This window comes from Drosophila mojavensis, unplaced genomic scaffold (assembly GCF_018153725.1).
Source record: "Drosophila mojavensis isolate 15081-1352.22 unplaced genomic scaffold, ASM1815372v1 contig_36, whole genome shotgun sequence".
Taxonomy (NCBI): domain Eukaryota; kingdom Metazoa; phylum Arthropoda; class Insecta; order Diptera; family Drosophilidae; genus Drosophila; species Drosophila mojavensis.
The window spans coordinates 12,912,636-12,925,300 of record NW_025318858.1 but is presented as its reverse complement, the minus strand read 5'-3'; the positions used below and the strand labels follow the sequence as shown (position 1 = coordinate 12,925,300).

The 12,665-nt window shown below is 33.8% G+C and overlaps 2 protein-coding genes across 3 annotated transcripts in view; one reads left to right on the top strand and one right to left on the bottom strand.

The window, feature by feature from the left end:
• Positions 1-12,665, bottom strand: part of LOC6576669 (neurotrimin) — an 83,889-nt gene that overhangs the window by 58,178 nt on the left and 13,046 nt on the right. The gene's annotated exons all lie outside the window — the stretch shown is intronic.
• On the top strand, positions 10,958-12,116 carry LOC26527730 (probable serine/threonine-protein kinase clkA). Its single transcript, XM_015165311.3, has 2 exons — positions 10,958-11,085; positions 11,141-12,116. The coding sequence occupies exons 1-2, from the start codon at positions 10,981-10,983 to the stop codon at positions 12,044-12,046; spliced, it is 1,011 nt and encodes a 336-aa protein (XP_015020797.2). The 5' UTR covers positions 10,958-10,980; the 3' UTR covers positions 12,047-12,116.

Below are 12,665 nucleotides of genomic sequence, written 5' to 3'. Positions count from 1 at the left end.
CGTACTTCAATCTTTCGTTGAATAACTTAAACAGCATAAAATATTTCTTGAGTGTTTCAGAGTGCAGAGCTTGACCATAAAATAAACATAAAATATTTGAAAGAAGGAAGACAGCAAACCAACAACAACAACAACAAAAATCAAAAACTATGCATGAAATATGCAGAAAATAAACACACACGAAATTGCCTTCAGGTAAATGGTTAAAAGTGCTGTCCAAGCCAAATTCCAAATATGTGATAGAATTTTCAACAAATATTCACGAAAATTGGCCTGCCAATAGCTGAGGGGACAATAAATGCTGAGCCGAGCAATCACTAGCAAGCATAGCTTATGATAATGCCCAAAAATGTTTAAGTGTTAATATAAAGTCGTAGTCGCAGCCCAACAAAAAGCCAATGGCTTTGCCCTAGCTGCCTTCCATAGCTTCAGTTGGCCGGCAACATTTTCAATTTCTTTAGAAGAACGAGAGAACAACATAAAAAAATAAAAAAAAGAACTGAATGCAAAATGAAAAATTGTACAAAAATATGCATAACGTATGCAAAAATAACAAAAGCCGAATAGAAAGCAAAGCCAACGGCATGAACATGTTTATGATTATTTTTATATGCGTATGGCTAAGTGTGTATGGGTGTGTTTACTTTTTTTCCCCCGTGTTGAGTGCTGCAAAGTGACGAGATGGGCTCGAATCGATGAGACATGAAATAGCTTCATTCATGACTAGGGCGTGCAACAAATCTCATTTAATTTAAATACCAAGACTTTGGTAGAATTTATGCAAGAACATAAAAGGAGAAAAAGAACTTCTATTCAATTAAATACAATAATAAAAAATTAACAAATAAATTATTAAGAGACGATAAACAAAAAAATTTTATAATATTGTAATACAAAATAAATAATATAATTTCATAAATACAGTTATTATATATAAATTACAAAAGAAAAAAAAACTTATAAACTGAAAATATATATTTTATATTTTCTACTTATAGTGTTACAGACACTGCCCTATGTTTTTTATTATGCTTATTATGCTTTGCTGGTTTAGCATGAAAAATGAGTTTGAAGCGTACTGATAAGCCTCAAGGCTTTGATTAAATTATTACCGAAAATTTGAAAGCACATGTAAAAAAAAAAAAAAAAACAGTAAAACAAAATAAGATTTTTCTGGAGAAATTCCAATATAAAATAATTTACATTATATTAACAAAATAGAATAGCAATGTTTATATTTTTCAAATACATAATCAACATAATGGGGCAACTCATAATTTCAAACTTACAATAAAAGAGACCTAAGCATTTAGACTGTGTAATTATTAGGTAATATTTTTTAAATATTATTAATAATATAATATTACTATTTGCCACATCTTTCTTTTAAATTTAAAACTAATTTTGAACTTTCATAATTATTCAGCCTTATTCTTGGCAACTTTCGAAACAAACCTCGCTCATAACATCATCACTCATGCTCATGTTGCATGGCCATGCTTTACGGCTTTATGCATAAGTAATATCATGTTAGTGTCAATAGTTGTCAACGAAACGTTGTTGACAGTCCCCATCTGCTAAGCTGATATGACCTACCCAAAACAAAAAAAAAGAATTGAGAGAGAGAAAAAGAAGAAGAAATGAACGACCGCCCTCACACAAGTGAGAGCTGGTGTTATTTTTTTTCTTAGATTTATTTTTTTTTTATTTCATTATTATTATTATTATTTTTTTTTTTTTTTTTTTTTTTTTGTGTAATACATTTGTTTCGTGGCACTTCGTTATCGCCATAGACGGCGCCCATCTATGCCGCGTCGCCTCCGCAAGGCTAACACATGCTACACATTGTATTATTTTAGATTGGCATTACTTTTGGGGCCATTGGAGCTGCCTGTGCTAAATACAACGAAGCTCGTTAGTTTTGCTCTCGGCGCTTGGATTCAGCTCTCTTCTTACGTTTTTTTTTTTCTCCTTTTTTTATTATTATTTATTTTTATTTTTTTTATTTTCTTTTGCTGCGCTGCGTTGCCAACATCCGGAGGGGGCGCCTCACGTTGCCCATGGCGTGTCCTTCAGCCAACGCCTTGCTAGTTACTGTTACGTATACGCAGGGTTGTGCTGATATAAGTGTGTGTGTTAGTTGGAGGGCCGCATATGTTACTTTATTGGCATTCAATTTGAGTTATCGCTATTTTTTCCTGTTCATATGCGTTTTTCTTTCCTTTTTGCGAGTGAAAATGAATTTTTCTACATTCTGCATAGACTATTGTTGCCGCTGCCGCTGCCGCTGCTGCTGCTGCTGCTGCTGCTGCTGCTGCTGCTGATCTAGTTGTTGTTGCTTTGAATGCAACTAACCCAGGAGTCTGAGATTTCAACAGCTAGTTTACTTTTATATTTGGGCACGTTTTTGTGCGCCGGACAGAGCAGAGCAAGGCAGAGCAGACACAGGCACATACTACCACACACTCGATGTATAATCACATTTTATTTGAACTTTTCTTTCGGTTTATTTGATTTTATTTTTATGCCATTTTCTGTTTGGTTTGCCTTCAAGTTTATTTGGCAGATTTTGTTTTATTTTTTCTATGCTTGTTTGTTATTGTTGTATGCGGTAGGCCAACAGTTCGTTTTGCTTTCTTTCCGCAAACGCAAAGTTCAAAGTTTATTTATATTGATTGGCTTTTCAGGTCATTTGGGTATAGTGGACGGTCGGACGTCTAAACTACGGACGTCTACTAAAAATCATTGTAAACGCCATTTGATTGTTGCATTTGCTAAAAATCAAAGCATTGCCACCTGCCACATTTGTTTTAATTGAAAATAACTGAGAATCAACCTGCATTTGGTATTTCTCAATTTCAACAACAAATCAAATTTACATGCTTTTCTACAAGGCGATCAAAGATAATAATTTATGTGAATTATTTTTCAATCATACATACACTCAAGCATGTAACAATTTGACCAGAAATTTTAATTAAATTAGTAAAAATAATACAATTTTAAATGCAAGAAATAAATTATCATTTCCTACACTTGAATTCATTTATAGAATTTAAATTTTGTTTATGAAATATTTCAATTGAATCATAATGAATCATAAAAATCAATATTATAAAGTTAATCTCATAAAAGTTAAAGAGTAATTTATAATTAGCTTAGCTTGAAGTGATTTAACTGTTTTTGAGCTGCCAGCGAGTATTATGCAATCCATGTCACCCGAATGTAATTTTCCTTTTTGTATTATTTTTCTCTCAGCTAAACGTCAATTAAACTACAAAATATATTACATATTGATTAAATCTCTAGCGTTAGCTATTTTCATCGTTATTGACAGGGAACTCGGTTTTATTGCTTCTTGACGCGCCTGTCCCTCAAGCTGATAGCTGTTCATTTTGCAGCGCCTGAGAGTTGATAAAGTTGTTGTAAAACTCCCTAAGCACAAACTTGGCTCACACACAGACAAGTGGTCTCTGTGGAGCGTCAATCGTATCGCTCATGAACGCCGAATTTAATTAAATTAACAACACAAATTGTCAAAAGCAGGCGTTGCAAATGTTGCACGAAGCTCAGGTAGACCTGCCGCAACAGCGTAAATAAAAAGCACAAAAAAAGAAGCGAATAAATAAAAAACAACAACGACAACGACTACAAATAATCAACAGGAACAACATCGTGAACAACCTTATTAAAAACGTGTCAAAAACATTTTCATAAATATACCAAAACAAACTTTTTGCGGCTTGTCAAACTGCCAGCTGCAAGTGTCAAACAAAGTATTTGCAGAAGGGCTGCGAAATCAATAAGCCAAGAAGTTTGTTGCCACCCACGCGAACGCGGAGGGAGCCACGGGTAAATGTCGATAGGGGTTTGCCGTCCCATGTCCAAGATATTCTATTGGCACGCAACAAGTTTCTCATAGCGTCAAATATGCAAATGAGCTGCCAATGGAAATGTAAACAATTGCCAATGCGAACGAACTGGTTATTTATATTGACTGCACTTAATTTTAGATTACACTAGCTAACAGCAAATTAGAAACTACTTTACAAAAAACTAAAACTAAAAAAAAAATGAATAGATGAAATCTGCATATATACGAAAAAAACAGATGTTTTTAAATATTGCACTAAATATTTTAATTATAACTAACTAAGAAAATACATTTTTTAAATTTAAAATTAACAAGCAAACAAATGTTTTTATTAATTTTATTTCTTTTTTAGTTTATTTTGTTATTTTTTTATTTTTATTATTATTATTTTTATTTTTTATTTTATTTATTGCTTATTTTTTTTATTTTATTTTTATTTATTTATTTATTTATTTATTTTTTTTTTTTTATAAAAAAAAATGTTTTTATTTAACAGCATTTCTTTTTAAGATTTTTAAAATCTAATTATTACTTAGAAAAAATTATTTTTGTTTAGTTTAAAAATTGATTTCTATGCACATGAAGTAGACTAAAGTGAAGCACAAATTCCTACTAAAAATAAAAAGCAATTTATTTACTTGTTCACAAAGAGAAGATAATGCATTGACTTAGTTACCCGTTGCCTGCCTCTACTACCTGTACTTTGCCTTTGTTGAAGTCAGAGATTTCATATTTTGAAATTTTACTAGTGCCAATTATGAAACCGAAAAAAGAAATTATTAAATTACACCCGCAACAGAACTAAGAGAAGTTGCCATTACCCTTAAGATATACTAGACAGATACTAATCTCGATTATCTTCCATAGCTTCCAAAATAATTTTAATTCATTTCAGTTGAGAGTAATATGCCTAAAGGGCAACAAGACATTAAACTGTAAATATTTCATCAAATAAAAAAAAGGAAAACATTTTATTATTCCTTTAGCAATTTGTATGTTTCATTTTTGAGTTTATTATGATTGAAATAAAACATTAAATATAATATAAACATAAATTTTACGTCCACAAAATATTATTGTTTTTTTTTTTTTTTTTTTTTTTTTTATTAGTTAAGTAGACAACAAACTCAAACTATATATAAAAAAAAATTATAACAATAAAATAAAATAAGTTGCTGTTGTCTAGTGTAATTTGTCTGTTTTATATTCAACAATAAACTGCGACTGCTGACTGTGCCTAGTTATTCCAGAAAAGGTTTGGCCAGCCAAGCTAAGAGCTCACATAATACTGTAAGTGCCATGAATATAAATTTTGGTTTACTTAAAGTACGCGTTTATCCAAGTGTAAATAAAAATTTATATGATCGCATTTAGGCAAACCTTTTTTGCTGTTTTGTTTTTGGGTACATTGTCAGGGAGCGACATAAAAGCGAACTTTGTACCAATTGGCGATAAGACGTGCACAGCTTTGGATTCCTCATGCTCTACTCGAATTCTTTTGCTGGATAACACACGAGATATCAATAAGCAAGAAAAATAAAATCAATTGTTATGATGCCATAACATATCACGCCCCATCTTCGCTAAGGAAATTCAGCACGTTGCAATGTGTGGCAAAGTTTTTGCCGTTTGTGTGTTAGCGCAAAACTTGCGACCCCTGTGGGTGCGTGGGCTCTGTTAAGGTCTAGGCTGGGAAGGGAGGTGGAAAGTGGGAGGAGGCTTGAGGGTTTGGTGAGTTTTTATTTTTCTTCTTTGTGTGTGCGACTTGGGATAAACAAAGCCATAATTCAAGCAACGTTTACTCGCCTCGCAGCCTCAGACTTGCATAAACAAATTGTGCTCAACTGTGGCTCTAGTTGCTCTCGGGCATGGCGGCACAAGGGGGGTTTGGCCATCTTTACTGGCTGGCCATCTGAGAATCTGCGGGAGCATGCTCGTCAAGCTCAGCGTAAACATGATAGATTTATAGTTGGCTCTGTTTCTGTGGTCGCCGCGGCGACAACATTGCAGCGAGTGCGCAACGTGTAGCATACTTAATGGGGCTAGTCGGGTTGCCGCCGATGCTTTTGCCGCTTCAGCTTCAGCTTAGCTTATCATGGCTCGTAAACACATGGAGTACCCACATAGAGGAAGTACCCACAGAATCGCTGCAATCTCAGCTGTAGCCTCGAGTTAGGGTTTCTCGGCACTTGACTTTGTTTTCGTCAATAAATTTGGGGCAAGTATTTCTTTTTTTTTTTTGTATTTTTTTTTTTTTTTTTTTTTTTCTTGCCCAGCTCTTTTGCGCCCAGGCTTCTCAGCTGCTATTTGGCAGCTCGGTACAAACCACATGCTGGGCGCCTGTTGGTATGCCACAGTTTACAGTTTTCTCCCAATTTTTTTCTTCCCTGCACTTTTTTTCTTGCGGCGCCCGAAAGTAGGCGAGCGTTTCGCAAATTTGCGTTTAAATGGCGTGTTAACATTTAAATGTTATTTTTACGCTCCATAAAATGGCTCCATAAAAACAAGGCAAAAGTATTAAAAAAAATAAATAAAAGTTTCTCAACTGCTTTGATATTTACAAGTAGTATTATACATAGTAAAAGCCAAACGGTTAACCGATTCGCAGCGCTTTTACTAAGTTTGAAAAACTCAATTGTAAGCTATAAAATTAGGTTACCCCAAAACACTTGCGAAAAACATATTGGCAAATATAAATATAAAGCCCGAGTGAACTGTAAATAACCCTAACTATACCGTCCAACTGCAGTTGAATGTAAATTTTATGCTTTTTGCTTGGAATTTCAAGTTTTTAACACTAACGAATTAAAATTCCAGGATTAATAGTTATATATTCGTTTATGTATTTATAAAGCTGGTGTAAGACTTAGTTCATACCAAAATTAAGGCCTTTGATGAAATAATGGAATAATGGTAATCGAAACTGCGTATCAACTAAATCGATACATAACTGATACAATTTATGCTCACGAGTATTTGTAAATAGAAAATAGAAATAGAAAAATATATATAGAATAGAAAATTAATCCAAATAAAAATAAATAATAAATTTTTAATAATAATAATTAATAATTAATAATTTTTTAATATATAAATTATCTTTTTTATATTTTTGAAATACATATATTATTGAAATAGTTGTCTTTGTTTAGAATTATTATAATTTATTTCTAAGCAAAAAGATCTATGATTAATTAAATAAAACTGGTTCTTTGAGTATAAAATTTATGACCAATATTAAATAAATAAATTTATTTTAAATTTGATTATTAATTATCTTTGATCTCTAATTGAACTCTAATAAAAATAAAAAATAAGAATAAATAAGTCAGTTAAAAAAAAATAATAATAATAGATACAAAAATTAAATATATATTAAAAAAAGCGATTAAAAATTAATCAAAAAAAGAATAAATAAAAAAATAAATTTAAAAAAATAATAAAAAATAAAATAAAATGCCTTTAATGAAAGCGTTTAATAATTTAAATTAAAATATGCAACTCCACATGGTTAAAAAAAATAACCTGAACACTTTGTAACACGATAATGTACTCGAGTAAATATTTCCACTTTCGCGCCTACTGCTGGGAAAATAATTCGCATTTATGCAGACAGACAGACGGTCAACGAAACCAAAATACTCCGTTTGACAGCCAGAAGGACCATAAAAATACCACACATACCATAAGAAAATATATTCTATTTACAGAAATATTTACATATGTCAAGGATATTAGCTTATTTCTTTATAACACACAAAAGTAAATCAAAATTTGAAATTTCGATCATGAACACGTCGTGGTAAATCATGTTTAGTTCGTGTCCAAAAAGAAGCAACACGATTAACATCAGCTCAAATATCTGTGCCTAACCGTATCCATATCCATACCCATATCCCTTCCGCTCCCTCCACCCTATCTGTATCCGGAAAGTATACTTCTTGCACGGCCGTTTGGGTGTATTTGCATTTGCACAAAAGTATGCTTTGTTTTATTGCTTATGCAAATTGGCCGACTAATTTTGTAGGGACTCCGAGAACAAATCCTTTTGCTTCAGTCGCTTAGTGAACCTTTTCCATTGCTAGGCGGCTTTATCTAGTTCGCTTTTCCTTTTGATTTCATACAGACACAAACAGCAGCAAAGTTGTTCTTTCTCTATTTATTGCTCATCTCCTCTTTTCTTTTCGTTTTTTTCTTTTTCACTCTTTTCAAAACATAAACTTTTTTTTCGCCTAATGCGCTTGAATAAGCTGTTGTTTTTTTCTGGCTTTCTTTCTTTATTGTTTCAACATTTTTGTTTTGTTTTCGGAGATTTCTGCACTAAGCAGCATTTGGCAGGTTATTTTGTTTTTGATATGCTCTTAGCCAAAATGCCTTAAGCCAAACTTTGTCGGCACGCATTCACCGCAAGCTGATGTCTTCAGCTGCCTCGGGTGCTCAAATCGTCATGAGACTGTATTATGTGTTTACTTAAAAAGAAAGCAAGGTAATTTTGAAGTAAATGCTCTATATACATTTATGAGCAGATAGATTTTGGAGTAGATTTTATAGATAGTTTAATTTTGTTCAATTACAAATTTGATTTCCTCTGTGTTCATTAACAGTTCCTTAGACAGCTCGACTAGAATAATTCTATGAAGGCATCATTCTATAAATGTGAATTGATTTTGTAGCCACACACACCTATTTAAAAATACCTGCATTTTAAAGCACAAAAAAAAGTATGGTGCACGGCGAGTGTCCTATCCCATCCAACATAGTTTTAGTATGTAGCATGGTGCAGAGGTCATGCCTCGTTGCCGCCGAAAGGACTCGACTTGACGCCAAGGTCCTTTATCAAAGCGAAAGTTGGTGCACAGTTGTAGCAGGGCCAGCACACACACACACAGACACCTACACATATACACACCCGCACATTTGTAGATACTCTGGCACTCACTCGCTTGCAGGTCAATTATCGTGCTTTGCATCCCACGCGCAGCTTACCTATCCAACTGCAATTGCAGCTGTCCTGCCGTTGTTGTTGTTGTTGTTGCGGTTTTGTTGCCGCTGGCGTCTGTGGGTATCTGGTGAAAACCGAAAGCCAAACAAATTTGTAGCTTGAAGTTGGGCCATTGAGTCGCTAGCGTCGTTGCTCTGCTGCTCTGTTGCTCTGTTGCTCTGTTGCTCTATTGTTGTTGTTTTTCCCTCACTGTCTGTGCGTCTATTTCGCGGTTTTCGTATGACCGGCGGTTAGCTATTGCAATGAAAAACTTTAGCTCTGTCGCTAATTAGGCATTACATATACACCATGGGTTAAGCATCTTGAAGTGCACTAAATTGCGCTAATCATAAAACATGCAGAGCATTCTCACCCACCATCACCCCAGAGATGCTCTGCCCATGCTCCAAAACCACTTCAACTTAGTTGTGTGGCCTTTGTATGCAACGGTTTGTTTCAAGTGTTGCTGCTATGTAAATTATGCCACCAACTGCAACAGCAACAGCAACAGCAACAGCAACAGCAACGGCAACAACTTCAACTACTACAACAATTGCCCAAGAATTGTGGCAATGTGCACTCAGCGTCATTTAGTGCCACGCCCACACACACACACTTAAGTGACGCCCACATTGTGCGCATTGACGACGCGTGCAACGAAGTGAATGCATAAGTGCAAAAGAAAAAGAAAAGAGGAAAGAGCACGAGCTTGGCAGTGAATTGAAGTGGGTGTGATTAGAGTGCGTGAGTGTGTGTGCTACCCCATACACACACACACATAAACAGAAAGAGACACACACATATGCATAAATATATGCTATGGCAACATTTCTAGACTTTCGCTTAAGTGGTTCACTATGTTGGCTTAAAATAGCAACAATAGTTGTCTATAAATTGCTTTGTTTACTAGAAATGAACAAGCATGGAGCACAATGAATGCAATGTCTGAGCAGTTAAGAGAATAAGAGTGAGTGAGTGAAAAAATCAGTTTGCAATAAAACATAAGACTGTTGAGAAAATAAGCTAATCTTAACAGGATAATATTTGTTCTTTGCTGCACTTCAAGTGAAATGCCAACATTGAGAACCATCAAGATTCCATATAATTTTCCGTAAAATTTAAAAACTAACAAACTGTTATACATAAACGGCTTTACCAACTGAAGGCGTTGCTTAAGATGAGAAGCTATCATTCACAAACTAGTTCGATATTTGATAACGTTATTCGATTGACTTAAGCAACTCAACTGCAACAAGCTAAAGAGAAACTTTACTTTTTTGAATGCAATTCCAAATTAAAGATATACATTTTGTATTTTTATTGATTTACTGGACTTATGCATAACTTCAGAGATTAATAGGAACAGACAGATGGATATGGCTAAGATCTAACACGCCTCCTTCTACCAGCCATATACATTTCATAAAAAATTGATCAACCAAGTTTTACCGTATCGCCTATTCGGACACCTCTGCTAAAGATTTCATTTCTAAACCAATATGAGGAATGGGAATGTCGTGTTCTAAAGTTATTTTGTTAATCTTTCACAAGTAACATGTATAAAATATATACGAATAAAAAATGTAAAACTAAATAAATAAACAAAACAAAAAATAAATAAAGCTATATATATTTATGTGAGCCTCATGTTAATTCGTTCCATTTTTAAATTCTCTTCAGTTAATTGGATTGCGAAATAACGTAACAAATACAATTATATAAAATCATATAAACAAATTCCTCAGTGCTCGATGTTTAGTTTACATAGAGAATGTTGGAGAATGGATTATTTTTATTTTGCTTCACGGAACACTGTGCATGGGATAAGCACGGATCAAGGAAAAAAATTGGAAGTCTCTTTCTATTATATCTTCTGAGATCGACGCGTTCAAACATACGGACAGACGAACAGGGCTAAATCGACACAGCTAGTCGCCCGGATCAAGAATGTATATACTTCATAAAAATATATGAATATGTTAGCTACTGTATAAACTTCAAATTAATTCGTTCCTCATTTTAAATTCTCTTCAGTTAATTTGATTACGAAATAGCGTAACAAATGCAATTAAATAAATCCATATAAGTATATTCTTCGGTGATCGTTGCTTAGTCTACATAGAGAATGTCTACAAGTAACACTAATATGAGCTGCAACTGGATTATTCTTATTTTCCTTCATGGAATACTGGCTGTACAATCCAAAAAATTAATAGCTCGAGCTCATTTTGTGTGTAAACGAATGTTAAATTTTTGCGAACTCATAATATAATCTCATTTTGCAGAATTCAGAAGATGAGAACCAAATCAAACAGAAAATGACTGCGCTTACTGACACTCAATCTGGGCACTACGAAAATAACTTTGAGTATTTGTCTTCCCTCACTGAGTTAATTGTAAATAGGCTATCGCATAAGTCAATTTCAGAGAAGCTATCCGACATTGAGAAATTTCAAGCATATAACAATCGACGATTGGATCTGGAGGGACAGATAGAAAACCGTGTGAATCGTGTCAATTTTGAAATAGAATCACTTCCTCATGGACATACGTGCAAGGAGTTTTATATGCAACAAAAGTCGGCACTCGAAAGTGCATATACAAGGAATAACTTAGTTAAGCAACACATTCTAAATGAAAATAGTAACAATTGTCCATCTAAAAATGATTTCAACGGTTATAATGGCCACAACAACTACAACAATGAACAAAACAACAATAATAACCCCAGAAATGACATCATTGAAAATATAGATTCACACATTAATTCTGCACTCGGACACTACCAAAACAACAGAGAATATTCCGAGCGCTTGAACGCTTTATACATGGCAAAGCAATCTCATTGGCGGAGTTCACAGTTGATACACGCTGTTAATAAGTTTCATCATTTTAACACTCGACGATTGGATCTAGAGAAACAGATTGAAAGCCGTGAACGTCAGATTGATTTTGAAATGGAATCACTTCCTCATGGACATTCATGCAGAAAGTTTTATTTACATCAAAAGATGACACTCGAAAGAGCGTATGTAATGAACAACATATCTAAGCAAAACATTGTAGGTAAGACTAGAAAGAATTGTCCATTTAAATATGATTCCAACGAACATTTGTCGGGCTCGAATGGAGGGAACGGACAGTGGCCGAGGTGGCATGTGAGGCCCGATCGGTATAATTCCTTCGAATAAAATTTAATTAAAATGTTAAAAATAAACAAGTAAGAAAACTCTAGTCGAGAGTGCTCGACTAGATTCTACCCTGAACCAAACTAATAAAAATGCCCATTTAGAGTGGCAAGAATTTCAATTTCGATGTATTTATAAATAAAAATTAAATAGAAAACTCATTTAATTAAATATATAAATATTTTGAAACAATTAAAAAAAATTAACGTCAGTTGCTCCGCTCGGGATTCGAACCCGCGACTTCTCAATCGAGCGCCACGCGACTACTCACTACGCCACCTCACTTTTGAAAGCTTCGCTGGCAAAACTGCAATAGATTCACTGCTGCAGCGCCATCTAGCAAAACTTAACCAAACTAACAGCTGATGATATTCTAAGAATGTTCTAGAAGAAGTTTGAATATATGTGTGCAAATGCGTACGAAAACTGTTGTAGATGCTGCACGTGCGTTTGTTAATTAGCCAAACATTTTATTATTTTTTAACATCGATTGACTTTCAGCATAATCTACATATTCTATTGCATATTTGACAAATTTAAGAAAAAAAATTAAAAATCATTCAGAATTAGCTATAATGGCATCTGACTTGAACTTGAATGTTTTTATTCGATAAAAACATAA